The sequence below is a fragment of the Chanodichthys erythropterus genome, chromosome 10, assembly GCF_024489055.1.
Source record: "Chanodichthys erythropterus isolate Z2021 chromosome 10, ASM2448905v1, whole genome shotgun sequence".
NCBI lineage: Eukaryota > Metazoa > Chordata > Actinopteri > Cypriniformes > Xenocyprididae > Chanodichthys > Chanodichthys erythropterus.
In genome coordinates, this window is record NC_090230.1 from 53745687 (window position 1) to 53770231 (window position 24545).

Below are 24545 nucleotides of genomic sequence, written 5' to 3' on the forward strand. Positions count from 1 at the left end.
GTATAATATACCCTATAGTTGTAGAAAACTTAGTACAGTATTGGGTAAAGTAATTTGTTTATATTAATAAAGTTGTTATATTTTCACAGTAGCTATAGAATTACCACAAAAAAAGTACTTGTGTCAAAAACACTATAGTATTTACTATAAATGACTATAGTATTTTTTCATCCATTTCATCTCTGCAGAAATTCACATACATGTTTGACAAGTAGAAGCCTTTAGAAGTATTTTTCATGTACTTTTCATAGGTAGTGTGTCTATTCAAGATTAGACCTCGTTGGCTGTATTAAATGTGTCTGATAGCTGGACACGGTGACTTGTGTACGGGGGTATTGGGGTTTATTCTTTGCCCCAGGCTGATTATTCTGATTGGCTCCACCCTCGATTATTCTGCCCTGGACCGCAGAGCGCATTCAGCGAAGAGAGGCAGGCGTTCACAAAACCCACTTTTTCAATACCCTCTGAGAGGAGTTTTAAACTGTTTTCACGGAATAATGTTTTTAAAAGTTTTCGACGTGTTTTGGTAGAAAGCAGAGACCGTAAATTCCCGAAGAGGTTGGTTTAACGGAACGGCGCGGAGAGTGTATTGTAACTTTGGAAACGGAGTTTACCAAAAGCGTTTCCACACAACTATGGCGCTCAGAGCGAGAGCTTTATACGACTTTATCTCTGAAAATCCCGGCGAGATATCTGTGACAGAGAATGAACTCCTAACATTGTGTAGTGAAGAGGTTGTCGATGGTTGGTTGGAGGGCACGAACAGCAGAGGTGAGACAGGACTCTTCCCCGCATCATACGTGGAGATCTTGAAGACTGACACATCACTACATGATAACGGGACATCCGCTAGTCAGGACTATTACTACCAAAGTCCTCAGAGGAGGGACACCTCAAACGAGTCGACACCCACTCATTCCGCTGTTTACCAGGGACATCTTCAGCAACAGCGACACAGTTTTCAGACGAGCCAAGGAAGCGACGAGGATTGGGACGATGACTGGGATGACAGTGTCACCTCGGAGGAACACGGAGGAACACCTGAAAAACGCGGGAATACTCAAACGGGATATACCAGCACAAGCACTTCTGCTTCTCGACGTGGTAGTGGGCAACAGTCCAAAAGCACAGGAACAGTTGGAAAAAATCTCAATAGGTTTTCAACCTTTGTAAAGTCAGGCGGAGAGGCTTTCGTTTTGGGTGAAGCTTCAGGTTTGGTCAGAGATGGAGACAAAATATTTGTGGTTATGGGTCAGTATGGTCCAGAATGGCAAGATAACCCATATCCATTCACTTGCATTATCGATGACCCTACAAAACAGACCAAATTCAAAGGCATGAAGAGCTATATGTCCTATGGACTCACACCTAGTCATACTCAAAGCCAGGTGAATAGAAGATACAAGCACTTTGACTGGCTTTATGCTCGACTTGTGGAAAAGTTCCCTGTCATTTCGGTCCCTCACTTGCCAGAAAAACAAGCCACAGGTCGATTTGAAGAGGATTTTATTTCTAAGAGGAGGAAAGGTTTAATATGGTGGATGAATCACATGACGAGTCATCCTATTTTATCCAAGTGTGATGTTTTCCAGCATTTCCTCACCTGCAGCAGCAACGATGAAAAAGCCTGGAAGCAAGGCAAGCGAAAAGCAGAGAAGGACGACTTGGTCGGCGCTAACTTCTTCCTCACTATCTGTCCTCCAGCTTTACCGCTTGACTTACAAGAGGTGGAAAGCAACATAGATGGTTTCAAAACGTTCACCAAAAAAATGGACGAAAACCTCATACAGGTCAACGTCACTATTAATGAATTTGCCAGAAAGCAGATCACTGGTTTTAAAAAGGAATATCAGAGAGTTGGACAGGCTTTCAGACTTCTAAGTCAGGCCTTTGAATTTGACCAGCAAGTATACTCAACTCCATTAAACAAGGCCATGGCACACACTGGAGAAGTCTATGAGACCATTGGGGATTACTTTGCAGAGCAGCCTCGTCAGGATTTGGAGCCAATTTCCGATCTTTTAGCGATCTACCAGGGACACCTTGCAAACTTTCCAGACATTATCCATGTTCAGAAAGGTTTGGAATTTTTCTCATGTGTTTGCTCAAATACCACTTGTCAGAATGGCATGCCATTAAAAAAATGTGGATATAGGTCAGTAGGTCATTCGTTTATGCACATGCCATCAGCTTTAAGACACTATCTATCCAGTGTCAGGTTATTATTTGAATGGAAACTTAAGGGGATAGTTCACCCAAAAATGAAAATTCTGTCATCATTTACTCACTCTCAAGTTGTTCCAAACCTGTATACATTTCTTTATTCTGCTGAACATAAAGGAAGATATTTTGAAGAATATGGTAAACTGAACAGTTTTGTGGCACTATTGAATTCCATAGTAAGTTTTTTTTCCTACAGAGGTGCCCCAAAGCAGCCTGGTTACAAACTTTCTTTAAAATATCTTCCTTTGTGTTCAGCAGAACAAAGAAACTCATACAGGTTTGGAACAACTTGAGGGTGAGTAAATGATGACAGAATTTTCATTTTTGGGTGAACTATCCCTTTTAATCAGTATGGTAAATCGCTATTTGATGAAACTAAAAAAAGCATCTTATTTATACTTAAATGGATGGATGGTGTTTGAGTGAAGGCAAGCTGCTCATGTAAAATGGTGCGCTTTTTAAGTTTATTAACTTTTTATACCTAATAGCAAATGGCACATAGCAACAGGCTCTCGGCAGTATTTCAAATGACATGTCCTGATTTTTTCTCTCTCTCTGGTGCAAGAGAGAGAGCATATGGGGCCTGCTAGTTCTTGCAGCTTGAGATGTGTGTTGGTATGGTTTTGTAATTCTCACATCCCTTTAGTGGGGGAAGTGTATACCTCTTACTGATCTATTTTGTCTGTTGTGAAATGAAATCGACTTGTGTCATTCTTTTCTGTAGTATCATATGTCTGGGTTTTTATGACGTAAATTGTTGTTGTGGTTTTGTATGAGAAATTGCTTGTCTTCATAAAACAACTGATACTGGGAAAGCTTTTGTGTTGAAGGCTCTAATCCTAAGCTTAGGGCCCCAGCACAGGGTAGCGCTGAATGCTTACACCACAGTGACTCACAGTTTAACTCACAGATGTAGTTATTCTGATTCCTTGGATGTAATTACACATCCCCCTAACTAAACTTTTGATGTAATATATGTGATTGTATAAGTAAAGTCAATGTGAAACGATGTTCACAACTTATTCTACTTCCGTGATCAGACACTTCAGAGTAAAACTATGGAAGCTTGTTTCCGCCACTGAATAAAAAATAAAAAGGGTAATTGCACCTTTTTATCTCACAATTCTGACTTTTTTCTCACAATTGCATGATATAATGCCACAATTGTGAGTAAAGTCAAAATTACATGATATAAAGTTGCAGTTGTGCAATTCTGACTTTTCCTCAGAATTGTGAGCTAATGTCTAGCAATTCTGACTATATAACTCACAATTTTGACTATATCATGCAATTCTGAGAAAAAAAGTCAGAATTGTGAGATGTAAACTATCAATTGTGATTTATAATAACAATTGTGAGATATAAACTTGCAATTATGAGAAAAAGTCAGAGTTGTATCTCGCAATTCTAACTTTATAACACAATTCTGATTTATAACTCGCAATTGCGACTTTATTTCACACAATTGTGAGAAAAAAAGTCTGAATTGTGAGATAAAAAGCCACAATTATCTTCTTTTTGTAATTCTGTGGCGGAAACAAGCTTCCATATGAAACAAGGAAAAAAAACGTATGTCAGGATTTTATCCATCTGGAATTGATTGGATTATGAAAAATATGGGTTACATACCAAAATGGAGCCAGGTTAGAGGGGAGGGGGGATAAAAAGTACAAGGTATTCATGAAGTCAGCGGAAAAAGGGAAATTGTTTTGAAGAAAAAGTTACTATATTTTGATACAAGATTCCAATGACAAACATTTGTAATACTAATGCACTGATGAACCGTTTGCAATAAGACCAGGAACCTGAATTTAAGAAAAGTAAAGAGTTCATTTCAAGATGACAGTGCACAGGGAATGTTGACATATTCTAAAGAGAGCTGTAAGCCTTAAATCAAAAGCCATGACTGGTCTGATCTTGAATTTTAATATGTTCAAAATTGAAAACTCTCAGAGTGCATGTGTTTTTGCAGATGTGATTGCGTGTTATTGACTTTTAACTGAACCATTGCTTTCCTTGTTCTTTTCCGTCCTCTGTCTTTCTTCAGGAGCCCTCACCAAGGCCAAGGAGAGCCAGAAACACGGAGAGGAAAAAGATGGCACTGCAGGTGGAGGCATCAATGACCGCTGCAACATCATCTCCTGCGCTACGCTAGCTGAGATCCAGCACTTTCATCGCATACGTGTACGTGATTTCAAGGCACAGATGCAACATTTCTTAAAGCAGCAGATCATCTTCTTTCAGAAAATCACAGGCAAGTTGGAGGAAGCCCTGGACATGTATGATCAGGCTTAGGAAATCAAATGGCCAGAACTGAAATGAAACAAATAAGCATCCTTTTTATTATAGATTCATGAAAAATATAGTTACTGTCTTGTAAGAGTGTTTGGGGTGGCTTGAGTTACAAACAAAAATAATGATGAAAACGTGTGCCAGAAATTGACAATGGTCCTTAAAATGTAGACTTCATTATTGAGTAAAATCATATAATCTGATTATACATAACGGTCGAAATTGGTTTCAGTTGTCCTGAAACCCTCGCAACAAAACCACAATTTTAAGTTTACATTTTAATCGGCTTAGTCAAAATAAACCACATAGATTACTAACTTGTAATTGTGTGCCTGTACTGATATGCTGTCTGTACTGGTATGGACTCATTCCATGGACTATGACCTGTGGTGATGCTAAATAAGAGTAGATTTGAAGGCATTTGTGTCTTTTGTACAGTCTTCTGATTCTGCTGAATTCCATTACAGATATAAAGATGCATTATACATTTGAATGTCTTAGTGTGTTGGTCTGTCAATTATGGTTGTTTATGATCCTTCACAGTCTGTGCAAGTTTTACTCTCACTTTGTTATTAACCTTTATCTAATCTGATCTAAGGGAGAGGCCTGTGTCTGTTTTACATTAAGAGCTTGCAAGAGAAAGACGAGACACAGTTTCTCAGCCCTGGAGGAGAAGTGCAAAGGAACAATGACCTAGAAAACATGGGCTGAAACCCTCTTTATCTAAAGGACATTCCAGACAAAACAGAGAGGATCACTCACTGTACTAGTTTACCAGCACTTTTTCTCCCATGTTACAACAGGATTTTAGTTAGTTTAAATACAGTAAATGAGAGCTTAGTGGACATATAAGATCTCTGAGCTCAAGACTGTTTACCAGTTATATGAGCAAGAAAAATTGAAGTGAAACTTTAAAAATAGAGCTGATCTCAAACTCTGGACCACTGGTGGTCCGTGAAAGATTCCCAGTGGTTATTGCATGGTTTAAAATACAACAACAAAAAAAACAGTCCTTAATAAAAAATATATTGGCCAAAAAGCACCAACACTGAATTAATCAACCAATTAATCATCAGTTAATAACAGTTAATTGTGTAATAAAACAATTAACTTGTGCAAACAAATTTTATTACAAATTGTTTCTGTTTTCTCACTTCGATAATATAACATAAGTGATAAGCGTCAATATAAATAGATGTTCATTCCAAATTCTTAGCTTGCGAATGGTTGGCTTATGTAGATTCAGTATCAGTAGCAGTCTTAGTTCATTTCAGAGAAGAACAAAATCAAACTGTCTAAAGACAGGATTGGTTAAAAAGATGACCAAGAAGACCCCAATATACGATTTGGATTATTATGTATTCCACAATTTTTGTTTTACTTATTAGGTGGTCCTTCCCCTAAATGGGTTAAGAACCACTTAGTAATAATGAAAGAAAAGTGGCAAAATAAACAACCATCAAGAAAGATTAGCATGTTCAGGCCTCAGAGCTCCAATCAAATGACCTCTTGAAGGAGATTGAACCACCATTAGTTTCTGTGCTTACTAGGAGGAAAAACCAGAGCTGTCCGGAGCAGTCAATCTCTCACTGCATTTGAATTATTTATAAGAGCTAAAGTTAGGCTTCTCTTTCCACACACTGCCTGCTTCTCTGTTCACATACTCGGGTCCTTAATCATGAAGAATTCATTTCCACACCCGATCACTAACAACCCCACATATACTGTGCATAAAACAACACAAAGGAGAAAAGGAAGGACTACACTGCTCAATTCTGTTTTTATGAATGTTTCTATAAAGAAATTGACATATGTGATGCATTGCTACACTAATATATGACTCATAAATATTCCATTGTTACAGTTCAAAACTCTCCAACTGATTATAGAAAAAGCAATGATTTTATTAGAATATATACAATGAGAACAATCATTTTTACATTAGTGTAACTAACTCAGAGATACTCTCGCTTTCTCTCAGTCACACAGACATAAATACACACATAAACATTCATAAACCTGAAGCCCATAGAAAGTTCTAGGCATTACAAAACATCAAAGATGGTCATCTTTCATTTAAAAAAAAAAAAGCATATATATATATATATATATATATATATATATATATATATATATATATATATATATATATATATATATATATATATATATATATATATATATATATATATATATATATGTACAGTGCCCTTCACAATTATTGGCACCCTTAGTAATTATGAGCAAAGGTGGCTGTGAAAATAAATCTGCATTGTTCATCCTTTTGATCTTTCATTCAAAAGAGTAACTATTCCACTTCTTACAATAGCATCACTTTCCTTTTGTATAGCCTGCTAATTTTATCTTGCTTATTAGTAATGTAATATTTGTGGTGCAATATTACTGAGGGTGGATCTGTTTTTGTGGTCAGCTAAGTATTCTAAATTTAGACACTTCTTTAAAATGTACCTTTGAATAGTTTCATTTCTCTCTTCAGTTTTTTATGCAATTCTGACTGTACAGCAATTATACATAAGGCATTAAGGTACAGCATAATACTATAGTTCTATAGTTTTTTTTTTTTTTTTTTTTTTTGAAAACTATTTAGAGGAAATGTGGGGAAAAAAATAATTGGTTATTGTAGAAGTAGTAGTCATCCTATATCTTGCACTTTATAATAATTAAAGAATTGCTAAGTATACAGTAATAAAGTACTTACAAATCATTTGAAGTATAAGCGCGAGACATCACTTCCGCTGTCAGAGCGCGATCAGACCTCACTAACCGAGTGCTGAACCCAGTTGGACATAGTGGTGTTTTAGAGGTAAAAAATGATATAAATACTGTTCGGTTTCTCACACAAACTGATCGTTTCGTGTCTTAGGACATCAATGTGCCGTCATGAGCCGCAGGGTTTAATTTGGCTTTGTCTGTGCATGTTTTATTTACTCTTATAAAAGAAGTTCCCATTGACACGCATTATACAACTGACAAACTGCAACGGTTCGAGTTAAAAATCATCATTTGTGTTCTACTGAAGAAACAAAGTCATCTACATCTTGGATGCCCTGGGGGTAAGCAAATAAACATCATATTTTCATTTTTTGGTGAACTATCCCTTTAAGTAGACAAGTTACCTGTCAGTATTTAATGATGATGTAAAAAGTGTTGTTTCTCCTCTAAAATGTGGCAAAGGATCTAAATTTATAACTTTCGATTTATACTGCAGTCACTGAACTGAATTAACCATGTTCATCTGTTCTACCTGTAGCTTGAAAAATGTGCAAATACCCATAGCTTGTCACTGGGTAGTACCCTCAAAGGTGCACTTTGTCTCTTATGTACCCCTAAAGGATGCATATTAGTACCTCAAGGTGCTAATTAGGGATGCTTATTTCGGTTAAATTTCTCGACCGACAACCGACGCTCGTTATCCGATTATTAACCGTCGTTAACTGATAAGATTATAATATTGTATAGCCTATATGATGATAATATGACATATATAGGCTATGACATTAAATAAAAAATACAATTGACGAGTGTCTGTGTCTTCCACGGGTTTATTTTAACATGCAAACAGCAGCATAGAACAGATAAACAACAGAACCTGGATTCACATTATCAAATTGTCACGCACCTGCAGCGTTTCTGACAACAGAAAAAAATAATTTAAATAAAAGGCATAAAATAAATAGGCCTACACTAAATATTTTTCACTTAATTGTTTAACAAATTAAAAAGACAAAACAAAAACACGGTGAATCCATTGAAGCTTTGAACAACAGGTATTTTAGACATTTTTTTTTCCGTCAAATAAAAATAGCAGGCCTAACGTTACCTCAAGGATTGTTATTATGACCACGGACGGTGCACGTGTGCATACCGAACGCGTCTTTCCGCGCTCATGAGCAAAGGAGTTTCTTTGAAAGGCTCGCGCACGAGACTGAGCGGAATGCGGGAAATGAAGTATACCATGGCCCTAATTGTAATGGACTGGAGCTCACGGTTCCCATCGAGAGAAATGGGAACGCGGGGGCACCGCGATGCGACCGCAAAAGGCACTTTCACTTTCGTGATCAAAGTGTATGCCACTGATAAGCTTTGTAAATGCAGTAGTACAGTAGCTATACACATACCAATTAAACGCGCAGGTCTCCTCTCGTGCGTCCTCCCCACTGTGTCGCCGGTCGAGGCAATAATTTTCGTTTCGCTTTTATATATCTCTTTTATAGATGCCATCAATGCTTTTAACTCAAAACAGTCCATAAACTACAAATCCTTCAGTCAAGCCAGCTCGCGCGTCAATCTGAGAGATCAGCCTCTTACCTTAAAGTGTCAAATTTTTCGGTTTGTGAATGGACGGTTTTGCTTGATTGACAAACGCTAACGTTCGGCCACGATTTATATACCATCGACCTGTCCTAAAACGTTAGCACACATCGATTGCTTGGAGATCGCGTGTTTCTCTGTTCGAGAGCGCGCGTTTCCTCTTCTTCACATCTGCGACAAAACAGTTGATTATTTATGAACGAAAGCTCACAGAAACGTGAAAATGGTTTCATTTGAATAAAAGAAATATCCTAAGCTAAAAGATGATATATTGTGACTGATTGAAGCAGCCCTTATCAAAAGTGCGGGGGTCGAATTCTGTCTTTTCAAAACTGCGGGGGTCCTGATCACCCTGTCCCCCGCGCAAACGGCGCGCCTGACCCTTTCTATCGAAATGGTCAGTATTCTTTTTCGCTCGCTTCATTTTGCTGGTTGCTTAGCGAAATATGTCTGGCACGTGTGAAACGCCCCGCGAGTTTTATATATATATATATTATATATATATATATATATAATATATATATATATTAGGCCTATATATAAAATATAGAGGTATATATAGCATATTTTTCTTTAACCATGCAGCAAACAGCAAAAAAAAAAAAACAAACAAACAAAAAAACATTTAACTGATAGTATTAATCGGTTAAAATTCTTACTTTCGGTTAACGGTTAAACGGTCAATGTGAGCATCCCTAGTGCTAATAGTGTTAGAGAAGGTACAAAATTGTGAGGGTATTGTACAGAAGTGCAAAGCGGGTACCACCCCAGTGACAAGCTAAAGGTACAATTTTTCCTCTTTTTTTCTGGCAGTGTATAATGGTAAATATAACTGCAAAATATTCTGACCTTGTAATAACAAAGATTTGGTGCCCATCTGTGTTTTTTAAGTAACAAAACATCAAAACTACAAAAAGATCTAAGCTGTGGCAGGACAAAAATTGGACTAACATCAAAAATGAACATGTTAAAATGAGTTCTTTGGCGAATTTTCCCTTGACACTAAGCCAAGAGACCTTCAGTCTACAAGGTTAAAATCCAAATGGTGACAATAGTATGAGTAGATATTTAAGTTTCTCATTTTATGGTATGAAACTTGCAAACATACTTTCCTCTGCCAGTAATGCTAAGAGTTGGCTCTGATGATGGTCATGCACAATGATAGTTCACAAAATCTGTTCAAGCAACATCTGGAAGTGATAAAAAGAGTTGAGTCAAACCCAGTACTGGTTTTGTTTAAGGGGTGTTGCTTGTGAACACTGCTGGGCAGAATCGGGGTCAAGTGGACTCCATGTGCAAAGGAGAAATGGAGACACAGCTGGCACCAATGCTGCATCATGCACTTCCCCTAAAACAGGGCTGCCAGGACAGCTTGGAGTGAGTGGGGTTACTATGACCGAAGGAACAGCAAGACTTCTCTCAGGCTGACCCAGATATGGGCCTCTGGCTAAAATATCTTCACTAGGGTTCACAGTCAGATCCTGTATCATTGCCGGGTGGGCCCGCTTTTCCCTGCGGTGCCTGAAGACAAGAATGAGAACCATAAGAATGACAATCAGCAGGAGACAGGCGAGAAGTGGCAGGATGATGAGCAGGGGATCAGATGCAGGTCTTGGTAAAGACTCCATCCTCACTAAAGTATTTTTTGGGGAGGGGTCCATCTTGCCCATCGTGGTACGGGGCACATGAGGAACCGTTGATCTGCTTCGTGTGTGGTTCCCCCAGCGGTTTCGGGGTTTCAGCTTTGAAGCAGTCCTGTGTGGTCTTGTTGTTGGATCTAAGTGAGATGGAGGGTACATGGGTGACATAGCATTTGTTGTTCTGTTGTAAGTCGGCAACTTGGTCGGATCTAAAAGCATATGCTTCCCTGTAATGGGGTCAAAAGGTAATACTAAATACACAAATTCTCCCATGGCAGGCTGAACATTGGCTGCCTTCAAAAGGAAAACAAATGAGTCATTAAGTGGATGGACTCCTGTGACATTGTACCTGGACGCTGTTGCGTTTCGATAAATGGTTTGGAAATAGATGTTTTCCTCTATGGCAACTCTACCCTGTTCCACATCCCTGAACGTGAAGGACTCCACCGAGTGAGAGGCTCCTCCAAGGTCAAATGTGACTTTGACTAGCTTGCCATGTTTCGGCGGCTCAAGAATTTCAAAGATAGGATCACTAGCACTAAGGGAGGCCAATTCTGTTGCATCAAGGACATCCTTTCTTAGCTTCACTGGGATGCCATCTGGGATCCTGACATGCTCTCCAAGGTGGATCAGTGGCCTGACTGTGATGTTTACTACCTGGTTGGTCAGGTTACTCTCAGATGTGAAGACTGTGAACTCAAAGCTGTCTTGAGAGGAAGACAGGTCAGTCATGTTATAAAATAATCTGCCAGTGTGCAGGTCCTCTTGGTCAAAGTGTGTGACCGACTTTTCCATAACCATGACACTCCCATGCCTTGGTGGGCCTGTAACTAAATACTTAATGAATGCATCTTTCTCATTGGTCACTGCAGCCAGATGTTCGAATGTCAGAGTCACTGTGGTCTGACCTTGCAACAGAGTCAGTCCAGTGTTGTTGACCACACTGATGGTGATATTCTCTACCTCTATGCTAAAGAGCTTGTAGAGTGGTCTGTGGAATCCATCAGTTATACTGAAGTAGATGACCCCTGATGAAGGTTCCCCGTTTTGTACAAAGTGCACCCTTCCATGATTTACATCAGCCTGGGTGAAAGTGATAACAGACTTATTGAGTTGACCCTCCAAAGCAAGGAAGCCATTTTTGGGCTTGCTGATTACTGTATAATAAAGCTCCTCAGGTGGAGTGTCTTGGTCCTCCACATAAAGGTTCTCAGGGTCCAAAGTCACAGTGTCCCCTTTGACCACTTTGAGTCTAGGGGATCCCGTCTTGAGTACAGGAGGCCGGTCATTAACAGGAGTCACAGTAATATTAAATATTTCTGATACTATATAGTCTGCATTCTGGGGTCGTTGAGCAAGCTTTCCTTTGGGGTTTAGCCACACGTCAAATGTGAAGTTATCATGAGTGGTCTCAGAGTCATCATGTACATAAATAATTCCATGCTTATGGAGGTTGAATTGGGAGAACTTTATTCTTTCATGTGTCAGGTTCTTTTCACCTACAACAATTGTACCGTAGAGGGGTGGAGTTGTGATTTCGTACCAGACTTCATAGAAATGATGTTCCGCTTCATCTAATTTTCCCAAAAGGTTGGAGGCATCCAATTTTGATTTATCTATGAGAACACTACTACCCTCAGCGACAACAGCCCCTGAATAATGAATATGAAGTAGTTAGTGTAAAGATAATATATTAATTGTGTTCAATTTGTTTTTCAAATAAACATCATGAGAAGTCAGAAAGCATTACCAGTATTTGTACAGAGTGCACTCCTATGCTCTGGGCCAATATTTTCATAAGAGATGTGGATATTAAAGATGTAAGCTTGGAGGGATGCTGGGGGGCATGACGCATTGAAGGTGAAGGAATCTGTAGCACTCCAGGCAACAGGTTTAGTCTGTGCATACAGCACAGCACGTTCTTTCACCTAAAATATTAGAGGTTATTAAGCTTATTTTTAAGTTAGAATGATCACAGAAATGCTATTTAATATCACAATTCACATATTTGTTATCACATATTTGCATTTTTTTCTTCTTAAGTAGGTTAATATTTACATTTTGAATATTTAGATAAGCTAATTATGTTGAAGAGCTTGAAGTGTTTTAGAATTTTTTTTTTATTTTATTTTTTTATTTCCCTAATATGGTTGGCTTAGCTAACATGCAAGAGAGTGAAACTAAATTCTAAATTTGTTACAGCCCACACAAAAATAAATAAAAAAATAAATGTGTGGAAGCAGATATAGGCTGATGGTGATGTCATGACAGTGACATGAGGCAGTCATGTGTAGACTTGCTTAAGTTGTTTGCCCATGTTTCAAACTTGCAATACCACGATACATTACCAAATTACAACTTTATATGCTGTTACATACATATACACACATATATATATATATATATATATATATGTTGCATGAAATTTTATTTTTGACAAAAGCATTCTTAAAACCATACATATCTTCAAATATATGCAGGATGACATCTGCAGTAGAGCATTTGCTGCTCCCTGAAATGTCAAACCTATGGAAGTAAATTAATGCCAAATGTTTTTGAAATAAAAAGCTTGTTGAATTGCACTAATTGAAAAAAATAATATGCATTACATTAACTGTGCTTGCATTTTTATGGGCTGAAATTCAACATGGTTGTACATTTAAGATGTGAATATTTCAATTCAAAACATTTCACACACATTTTCATTATTAAAAATTCAATCATTTATATTCACCTTTCAGATTTCACTTCCAAAATATTAATTCTGTTTAAATATACAACCTATAATATTCGACTGGCAGTTTTTGGTCCATTTTATTTTGCTTTACAAATTTGCTTCTACAAATTAACTTCCACAAATTCAGTGGTTCAAATTCGGCAGAAAATTCAACATTTCATATCCGAGAACTGCAGGAAATGCAGTAGAGTGCCGATGCATGATCTCCATCTGCTGTTAGTTGGCTTCAGCAGCAGGTGCTGCTAGCGGCTGTTTACGAAGACCAAAGCAACCTTTAGAAACAAGTTACAGAAATAGAGCAAGCTCTAAGTGAATGTGTGATGATTATCAGGGACAGTATAAATGCAGAAAAGCTGATAAAGACACAAAAGCTGCATTTATATTTAATTCAGTGTCTTTACAGTTACTTTCCTTGTGTAGGCTACTTAAGTAGCTTTCTCTCCAGTGAACAAGATTATAACGTTATTCCCCAATGCTGATGTACAGATTAAACGTTAAATCTGAGGAGACATATATTACTCTCTGTTGTTTAGTTTACTGAACTTTATATCGTGCCGCTGTGTTGTAATACTAGGGTTTTCCCCCTGCCATCAGGACATATGAAACACTTAACATAGCTTAATGGACTAGTACAGTAATATAAAGCCCCGTTTCCACCGCAGGAACTTTACCCAGGAACTAGGGACTTTGGGCTGGTACTCAGTGTGTTTCCACCCCAGGAACCAGGAACTAAAAAAAGTTCCGGGTAAAATTTCCCCCTCAGAAAAGTCCCAGATGGCGAGGTGGTACTTTTTCAAAGTTCAGGAACTTTCAGGGGTGGGACTAGGCGCTGAACATGCTGATTGGTCGGATTCACGCTGCATTTGATTGGTCGACTCCACGCAGCAGTAAGTCGGTTATGCAAGCTTGGGATTGTGCACACTGGAAAACAATGCAGAGAGAAGTTGAAAAAACTAAAGCAAGATTACAAGAAAATAAAGGATCACAACAATAGAAGTGGTTCCGATTGGCGTACTAACAAGTTTGACCGCCTGGATGCGTTGCTAGGACACAGACCGTCCTTTTCTGGTTCAGCGGTGACAAAAGACTCCGCTACTGCATTGTTGGAAGAGATGCCGGAATCCGATGAATAGTGGGTTGAAGGTAAATAAATGTATGTATATATGAAGAGTTCAGATGCAAAAGCCTCTAAGTGCCTTCTGAAATTTTCTTCTAAAATGAGCATTTTTATCAAGCTTGTATTTTTAGGTTCAGTAATTTCACTTTAGTGGCAATTAATAGTACCTTTTCATTGCCATTAAAGTGAAATAACTGAACATAAACATACAAGCTTGATAAAAATGCAAATTTTAGGAGAAAATTTCAGATGGCACTTAGAGGCTTTTGCATCTGAACTCTTCATATCACATCTAAATGATATAGTCTTAAAGTCGTTGTAGTAAAAAAAAAAAAAATCTAACTTTTTTACACCACGTTTTTCCAGACGAAACGAGTTGACAGGAAGAAACAGCCGCGCACAGTACTACGTCACGGACAAATTAGCCTAATCTTCACGGTACTTTAGACCGCGTGGAAACGCAGAAGGCAACAGGTCTGGGGGGGACAAAAAGTTCCTGGGAGAAAAGTTCCTGGTACAATTGTTCCGGGTAATTTTGGTGGAAACGTGGCTTAAAAGACCAAACTCGCACCTTATTGGTAATGTAGGTAATCCATGTGTGTGTGTGAGAGAGAGAGAGAGTAGGGCACATCACTGTTCGACCTGACACCTAGATGAACACTTTACAGTTGGTTTTGTGACTGTAAATCATTCTCTTTAAATGCTATTAAAGGTAGAAACGTGAAAACCAATGTCGTAACTTTAGAGATGGTCCCTAAATTTGCGAATATCAAACGTTCAACATCAAACCAACTTTATGCCAGTATATGCTTGCTTGGAGCCTATATAGTATAACTTACTTTACTGCGAGTTTGGTGTTTTATATCACTGTACTAGTCCATTAAGCTATGTTAAGTGTTTTATATGTCCTGATGGCAGGGGAATCCTATGACAGATGAGGAAAACCCTAGTATTACCACACAGCACCGCCATATAAAGTTCAGGAAACTTAACAACAGAGAGAAATATATGTCTCCTCAGATTTAACGTTTGATCTGTACATCAGCATCAGACAATAACATTATAATCTCATTCACTGGAGAGAAAGCTGCTTATTTAGCCTACACAGGGAAAGTAACCGTAAAGACACTGAATTAAACATAAATGCAGCTTTTGTGTCTTTATCAGCTTTTCTGCATTTATACTGGCCCAGATAATCATCATACATTCACTTACCGTTTGCTCTATTTCTACAAATCCGTTTTTATGAATGAATGATGACTTACTTGCCGCAGCTCTGGTCTTCGTAAACAGCTGCTACCGGCACCTGCTGGTGAGGAAGACTAACAGCAGATGGAGATCATGCATCGGCACTCTACTGCTTTTCCTGCAGTTCCCGGATGTGAAATGTTGATTTTCCTGCCGAATTTGAACCACTGAATTTGTGGAAGCGAATTTGTAAAGCGAAATAAAATGGACCGAAAATCACCAGTCGGATATTATAGGTTGTATATTTAAAAATAACTAAATAAATACTTTGGAAGTAAAATATGAAAGGTGAAAATAAATTATTGAATTTTTAATGTGTGAAATGTTAAAATATTCACAGCTTAAATATACAACCATGTTGAATTTCAGCCTATAAAAATGCAAGCCTTAAAAATACAATGCATCAAAATGCAAGCACAGTTAATGTAATGCATTTTTTTTCAATTAGTGCAATTCAACAAGCTTTTTATTTCAAAAACATTTGCCATTAATTTACTTCCATAAAAACCTTGGCAGAATACACTTGCTGAAAATGCTTTTGTCTTGGCGATGCACCTAACCTGCACCAATTCCTCTCTGGAACTGAAAAACACTTCCACACATATTTCTTAAAAGAAAGCATTTTAAATAAACTCAGAAGCAGAGTTAATAAATACCATGTTTTGGGTGAAGGAGGAGATTTCTTGTGTGGAATTTTCTGCTTGTTTCCACATTATGCTGCCAAATTTTGGAGGCGAAGTCACGGTGTAGGTGATGGTGCGATTCCCATAAATATCATCATAGTCATTTGTGATTATCAGCAGCTCATCTTCAGAAATTATCTTTGAAGAACCTGTGGAAAGGATACAAAGAATAAATCCTTTCTGCACCATTACTTTTTCAATAAATAGGCTAGTCTGAGCTTCACTTCCTACAACCCAGTCCAGCTGCTGCAGTCTGCTACAGCATATTGTCCTTTGGCTACACTATCTCTTCATATGAAAGGCACCCTTATTAACCTCTTCATACTAAAAAGTGTAATCACAATTTGCAGTAGTATGAGTTCGAGTTACATTAAAGAAATGCTGAAAATGGTTTCTTTAAAGCACAATAAAATCGAACCTGGGAAAACTTTGAGTTCTTGATTTTTCTCTAAGCTGATGACCAGAGATTGGGCCATGACACTGAAGATTTTCCTTGGAGCAAAGTTCACTCCATCGTTGACTTGAAAGTGAAATCCTCCTGACAAGGCACCTGTCGAAACATTAAAACCACAAACCTACTGAGAGATCAAGCAAAATGGCTTATCAAATCTTATGGGCAGTTCTGAAAGGCACTTTAATATGTAAACTAACCACTATGTACAAACACCAACTGGCCATGATTGATATGCTCTTGGGTGAAGTTCAGAACAGGCCTGGAGGGAGCACTCTTTAGGGCTAGATGCCCATTACTTGGTGGAGTGATGATAAACTCTAGGCTCTCAGGAGGAGAATCTGGATCCTCAGCACTGAGGTTTTCAGTGGTTATCTCTGTCACAGAACCTTCCCACACCTAATAAAAGAAATATGATGTCAGTTTTGGTCATGTTTTGTCAAGTAAGGTTTAACATTTTTCAGTAGAAACAATATTTATTTATTTCATAGCAGAAACCATTTCCGAATGTGATTACTGAGCCTCCTGCTGGTGAAAGTGGGCATCTGAAGACTAATCCTCCTCACAGTTTATGCTGGTTTAACCAATGTTCTTTAAAATAATCGTTCCGTAATGGAAATGGGAAAAGATGTGCCAGATTTCCTAGACTAATATTAGTCAAATTTTAGTACAAGTGCACAAATTGGTTGGGAAGGAGATGAAATCACCCAGGCTGCAGTCATGCTTTACTTTGTGTATATGTGCATTTTATTTTTGTTTTATATAATTTAATTAAACCATTTAAGTAAACTAAGTAAAGTTCACAAATACTGTCACATATATGAGAAAGGGTTAGTGAGTGCAATACAGTTATCTTTATAGTATAGAATACAAATTAGTTTCAGGGGGGAAAAAACTCACCTTGAGGATCCTGTTGACAGTCACAACTGGAGCTTCATCATTTATGGGAGTTATATTGACATAAATCACAAAAGGCAAGCTTTGCTTCCGGATATCTGTATCATTGGCCACCACTGTAAAATTATCAGCCATGGTCTCACTTCCGTCATGAACATAGAATATGAACCCCTGTTCAGCCTGTGGCAAAAAAATATACAATGCTGTTCTTTAATGACATTTATAATAAAGATTAGTACACATACAACATTTTTAAATTTGAAAAATATATTTCCTAAAACAGTGCTTAAGTGCAGAGAGGAACAAATTAAACAAGTGAAGAGAATGAAAACAACTCACTTGAGCCCTTGTGAAAGAAGGAATAGGAACACCAGGGATCCTTGAGTGTTCAATCCGGCCATGATGAGGCCCATCAGTTACAAGATAGAAGATTTGGAGTCCATGAAAGTGTTGGTTGACAACTTTGATGATATCCTGAGTGAGAGCTTTAGAAGAACCCTCTATCAGGGTCATATTGGACACCTCTAGTGGGATGTGCAAGGGGATAATGTCCACAACGACTACAAGATCATGGATTGTTAGAACGCCATTAGTTACGTCAAGTGAGAAAGAGTCATTAACATATCCATGCTCTGTTTGAACATACTGAATATGACCTTTATTGATATTTTCCTGTGAAAAGCTTTGGATGGGATTCTCCTGACTGCCACGGTAATAATCATCTTCTACCATAGATATCCGCAGAAAACCATGAGCGGGTGCCACCTTCACAGTATACACAATCTCATAAGGTTTGTTATCCTCGTGAATAACCTGAAACAGACCACATGAGCATATGAAATACATTTCATAACCAAGTTATCTGAACATGAGTTTAATAAAGAAAACCTAACCTGGAGAACTTCCTTGTTGATTTTGACAGGTTTTACTTCCTCCACCAAGATTGGGTTATTGTGAATGACACTTGGGGGCTGCTGATGACTCTCAAGGTACACCCTAACTGCCACACTCACATCCAGATGCAGGCCTTTCACTTTACTGGTGAAGTTAAAAAAGTCCTCTAGTGTTTCGCTGTCATCATGATGATACATTATATGACCCATCTTCAAGTCATGTTGTGTGAAAGTATTTGCCTTAATACCATTGCATTGAAGAGTCCCATGGCTTGGTGGTAGAAAAACCTCAAAGACCACTTCTTCATCATGCCTGACATCCATATTAGTGGAGATACTGAAATTAGCAACTCTTAAAATGGCCGCTTGGCCTTTCTGGACCAGAATACCTGTGTTGTTGGCCACCTTAACATATGGATCCTGGGCCGACACTTCAAGTAGCGTTGATGTATAGTGCTTGCCATCTGATATGAAGAGGACAAAGCGGCCAAAACTCACCCCTTTGTGAATGAACAGCACTCTCTTCTCTTCCAAGTCCTTCTGATGGAATTGATAAAGCTTGTGTGTGGTGTCATTTACCAGGACTAGCTCACCCATGGGGATCTTTCGTCTGGTATAAAGCAGATCTTTGTCATCAAAGTCTGTGTCAGCATCATGGTAGCATAAGTCTTCCAGTGTAAGTAACCGCTGGCTATCACGCACCACATGGAAAACTTTATCCACAACACGGACGGGTTTCTCGTCATTAACAAGACGGATGGAAATATTAAATATGGCCTTCATGCCTGAGGTTTTATTTTTCAGAGAGCCAAAAGAGGCTAGGAATGTAAATGCATCATGTGTGGTTTCACTATCATCATGGACATACAAGATGCGTTCCTCCAAAATGTCCTGATTGGTGAACTCTATTATGCTGTCATTGCTGGAAGTGGAATTAGAGAGGTTTATTTTCTTCAATATCCCAAATTTAGGGCCGCTGATTACAGTGTAGTGTACTACTCTGGAGCTGGGTGTCTCTGAGAAAAGCATTGTCTTAGTAATGACCTTGCTCTCCCCTTCCAAGAGAGAAAGTCCATGATTTCTTAAAATTATATGATGAATATCTGCTTTAATACTGATTCTGAACTCATGAATCCCTGACATGGCAAATTTTGAGAATACTTGAAAGTGAAACATGTCCCTTGTATCATCCTTTGGCCTTTCTAAGAGCTCATATTGCAATTTGTGCTTAGTAATGTAATCTTGGCTAAAGGTAGAGTTCTTTTTTAAAATCTTATTATCGAGAAGAAGATGTCCTCTCCTTGGTAATGTCAACAAACGAATGTAAAGGTCATTTTCCAAAAGTCTTGCACCCTTGGTGACAACATGGAATTCTTGAGGTGTCAATGTGACTTTCTGTTCGCCATCTATCTCTACCTTATTTCTAGTGATTCTGTAACGTATCCAGCGTACTCTAATCAAAAACAACAACTCATCTGTAATGACTGAGCCAACTGTGACTTTGCATTTTAAACTGTCAGTGACATTACTTTGCTGCGTACCATGGAAAGTGCTGAGATATCGAAGACGCTCCTTTTCCAGAAGTTTCTGTGTAAATGTGCCTGTTTGCTTCCACTGCCCACTTGAATGCAGCCTTTGCAGCTCACCATAGATTGGTGGCACTGTGACGTCATAGCGAATGTCCACTGATTGTTTAGGGACATTCACTTGTACAGCAAGATGTTTGTTACTAATAAAGGTTGCTTCACCTTGGGTTACCTCTACTCCAGTGTTGTTGGCAATCTTGTATTCTAGGGGAACAGCGATGATCCTGAATACCACAGTGTTGCTTACCTTGTCCCCATCACTCACCCTAATAGCCATTCTGGAGTTCTTGATACCTTTGTGGACATAATTCACTTTACCCTGCTCTAGATCGCTTAGGGAAAATGAGGTCACTGCTCGGCCTGGGTGTTCTTCTATTTCTAGAAAACCTGAGTCAGCATTCAGGTTCCCAAGCACTGTGAACATCAGGTCTGTGGAGTTAGTGTCAGGGTCGATGACTCTGAGGACATCTGTGCTCAGACGACGTCTTGAGTGCTCCAGCAGAATGAAGTTACTGCCCTCAGGGAGGCTAAGTTCAGGAGCATCATTGACAGGTGTGATACTGATGTTGAATCTGTGTAGACGGTTCCCTCTGAGATAGCTAGGCACTTCTTTTTTGCTGCTGGTGAAGATGGAAAACATGAAAAAATCATGTAGGTCCTCAGATCCTCCATGGACATACATGACCCTTTGAAGCCAGAGATCCAGCATACTGAAGGTGTTCTCACCCAGATCAGGGTCAATATCCAGTCGGAGTTGCCCATGGACCGGCTGCTCTTCAATGCGAAACATAATCTGCGAATGTCGGATCCCAAGCTTACGGAACTCTAGGTTAATCTTTATGTGTTTAGACTCAAGTGGTGCTCGTCCTCCTTCAAGAACCTCCAAATCCTTAAGTAAAAGGACATTTTTCTTGTCCAGTTCAGGTAGGACATCAGTCAAATTTTCATAATCTATAGTAATAATTGATGGACTTGTGGTACTGGGTCCAAGCTGTTTGTCTGGTTCACAACCAACAGAAATATCCTTGGTGACCAATGCTTTTGGAAGGCCCATCCTTTGGTAATTAACTCTGATATTTCGAAGACAGCCTTTAAACGACCCTCCTCCTATCCGCTTGCCTACCATAGATAGCAAACCATTCTTGCGGACTTCTGTGTAAGTGCCAATATCCACCCCACCTAGGTACAGAGGTCCAGTAAACTGTAGGGCACTGGCATTTATCCCAAAGCTAGAATTGTGCATCTCCAAACCCAAAGTAAACTGAAGATTCAAAGAAGATAAATACAGCCGCAAAATGTGCCATGCCCCATCATTGATGACCATCAAGGAACGCAATACTGTCTTAGTTGCACCTATTTTAAGGATAGAAACCAGGTGACCCTTTTGGATCTCCAGGGCAATATAGTCACTTTGGCCTGCAGAGCTGTATAAAAGGATCCCCTCCGAATTTACTGTATTCAGTTCACATTCAAATACGCCCTCTTGGGGTACATCCCATGCTGGCAGCGACATGTATGCTTTGGAGCTGAAAAAACTTATGGAATTGTTGACAGTGGCTGAAAACTGTGGGCTGCAACCAAGTGACACTTCATGAATCATTTTGTATCCAGAGTAAGGCCTAAGGGAGGATAAAAGGTTATGCTCATTGAACAGAACCTCATCCACGCATCCCCGAAAGCCTGAAGATGTTTTATTTGCTGCGAGGTAGGGTTTTTCCAGATCCCCAACACCACCAACAAAAAGTCCATCGTGGATTTCCAGTTCAAGGTCAGGTCCTGGCATCTTAACAGTTGCTATAGAGTTTTTGTCCACAGTCAGAGTGATGTTGTCATGGTCATGTTGAAGTTCTACTGTATGCCAGGTCAGATCATTTAAGGGGATACCCTTCTCAGAACGAACAGTCCGTTCCCCAGATCCAAGCTCAATCCGCACCTGACAGGGATGGACAGAAGATCTTAACATTGATGTAGGAAATCATCTTTAAAAAGCTAATTATTACATTAACTGCAGGTAACAGAGTCACCATGTTAGTTTTCCTCAGCATGAAAAGACTTGTCAGCACAGCATGCAAGTGGAAGCAAACAGACTTTTTCTGTCTGGAAGCAACAAGAAATCACTTGCCTTTTGTTTTTGCCCATGGGCAAAACCATATCTGTTAAGCAGTACTAATTTGCAAGATTCCATCGTAGTTTAGCTGATTCATTTAAAATAATCGCAATGTTTCACTATGTAATCTCAGTCTCTTACAGCAATTAAAAACCGCAATGATCTCTTAGCATTCTAACGATAAAACGTTCTTTCTGTTTTGCACATGAATCTACATTAGTTAAACTCTATTCTAGCGAATGCATATGAGTAGCGTAAGGATATTAATAAGCAATTAAGTGTTACAAAAAACATCAAATTACATGGTTACAAATTGGATATACAGTGTTGTATATGAAGACCTCTTTTCAGTGACATGAATTTGATGCATTTTAATTACTCACCTGTACTCTGCCAGAATGCAGCCCCACCCAGAGGAAGTCACTCTCTCCAGCTGCCAAGAAAAGCAGGCCACTGGCTCCAGAGGTTCGAAACCGTACATGGAAAGATGTCTGACTAGACAACTCAACTGTTTTCAAATGCACAAAACCATCTCCATAGAAAGAAGCTGCAAAGTAATTTGAACTTGCATCAATAAACATATACATAAACATTACATGTTTTTCACATTTTGCATTTTACAACAATAAGGGCAAAGGACACATTCCTTAAAACAAAATGTCACAGGGTAAGATGTTCCGAAAACAGAAGTCCAAATAGCTTATAACTTTCAGTGTGAAACATGTCTTGCTTTTTGAGGGATAAAACATAAATTATCACACAATTTCTTCCCCCTAATTCCATCCACTTTTGTCTGTCCTCATATGTACGGGAATTATTCCTATATACTGTATGTATCTGAGTTAGATGCTGCTTTTGTCCCCCCAAAAATTAAGAGTTGTATCGGCTTCAACAGCTCTGTGACAGCTGCTGCTCTATGCCTAAAGCAGTTTTGACTAAGTGCTGTTGTGTCTGCAGCCTTCTAATGCGTTATCAGAATTCAATTAATGCCTTTTAATGTGCTGAATGCCTTTTAAGAGCACAATAGTACAGCTTAATTTCTAGAGCACTGTGTCAGAGAAGTCAATAGGGATTGGAACAGTGGCTAAGGATATGCTTTTCAAAATGCTAACCATACTAAGTTAGTAGGGGCGGGAAATTATACGTAATTATTAGATTTTTCCACCTGTGTGGAACAGATTGCAAAAGTATGTCCAAGTTACTGTATAAACTAGTCCTGAAACACAGTAGCAGCAAACAATAAACACCTATTTTAGAAAAAAAAAAAAAAAAAAAGAGTCTGTGGCATCCACACATTTTTTGCTTTAACATTTTCTTACAGAAACTGGGATGAAAAAAAACATCACAGAAAAGCTGTGCTTGTTACATTACTATGAAATATTTTTAACCAAATGAAATATTTGTAATTTGTCTAGAGAAGAAATACACCAATAAAAGAATTTAAGAAGCCATGAATATATATCATATTTTTAAAGGCTTAAACATTCTTATCGTTCTATTAACGTTAAGATGTTTTTAAAATGCATTTCATTGCAGATTACTATCTCTATTTGGCTTTGGACTGGGAGAGGTCGCTTCCATTCATGCTGCAGGAAAACAAAATGAATTTGGACAGATCGGATTAAATCTAATCCCATTTCAGACATGTGCAGAAGTGTCTTTGTACAGTGAGGTATTAATTACTGCTTACATGTCACTACATCTAACATGCCAGAGGAATATTTACATTTTTCTGTAGTTTTCATAAATACAAATCGTTCCATCTGAACGGAATTAAGTCAAATTGAAATTGTACTCAAATAAAACTACAAATTACTGAAAACCACAACAAAATCATTTTCGACAAAAGTGTTGTTTTAGAGATTAATGACCCATATTATATTATATTATATTATATTATATTATATTATATTATATTATATTATATTATACATTTCATGGGTTTGCTGACACTCACCTCCGAAAGCTTGTCCACCAGTCAAAGAGAGCAGTACAAAAACGCTCCACAAAAACTTCTGCTCTAAGGCAATGTGAATCCACATGTTTCATAGCACTTCGATGTTCAAATGTAATGTCTTATTAATTTAATATTGCCCAAAGTACGTCCATTGTGCGACCTTAAATCATGGTTAACTTTAAATCACTACCTGCAAGTCTGTCCACTAAACAACGTCAGGGGCGTGTGACGTGTTACCCCTCCCTTTATGTATTTTCATATAGTGGTCTACTCGTGACACAATTACGAGAGAAAGGTCTCAAAAATTGACCAGACTGCTAATACAAATTATTCATTATGTAATGAAACGTAGTGAAATCTTAAAACTACAAAATCTGTTCTG

At 38.4% G+C, this 24545-nt stretch overlaps 2 protein-coding genes across 2 annotated transcripts; one reads left to right on the forward strand and one right to left on the reverse strand.

Moving 5' to 3' along the window:
- The first annotated feature begins 410 nt into the window (after positions 1-410).
- snx18b (sorting nexin 18b) lies at positions 411-4988 on the forward strand. Its single transcript, XM_067398196.1, has 2 exons — positions 411-2079; positions 4271-4988. Exons 1-2 carry the CDS (start codon positions 636-638, stop codon positions 4516-4518), a joined length of 1692 nt encoding a protein of 563 aa, XP_067254297.1. The 5' UTR covers positions 411-635; the 3' UTR covers positions 4519-4988.
- Positions 4989-9682: 4694 nt separating this feature from the next.
- On the reverse strand, positions 9683-24248 carry LOC137027492 (chondroitin sulfate proteoglycan 4-like). Its single transcript, XM_067395657.1, has 10 exons — positions 24164-24248; positions 22590-22753; positions 18514-22032; positions 17960-18433; positions 17624-17800; positions 16924-17122; positions 16691-16822; positions 16246-16421; positions 12238-12415; positions 9683-12139 (listed from the first exon to the last, which is right to left on the reverse strand). The coding sequence occupies exons 1-10, from the start codon at positions 24246-24248 to the stop codon at positions 10062-10064; spliced, it is 7182 nt and encodes a 2393-aa protein (XP_067251758.1). The 3' UTR covers positions 9683-10061.
- Between the last annotated feature and the right edge of the window lie 297 nt (positions 24249-24545).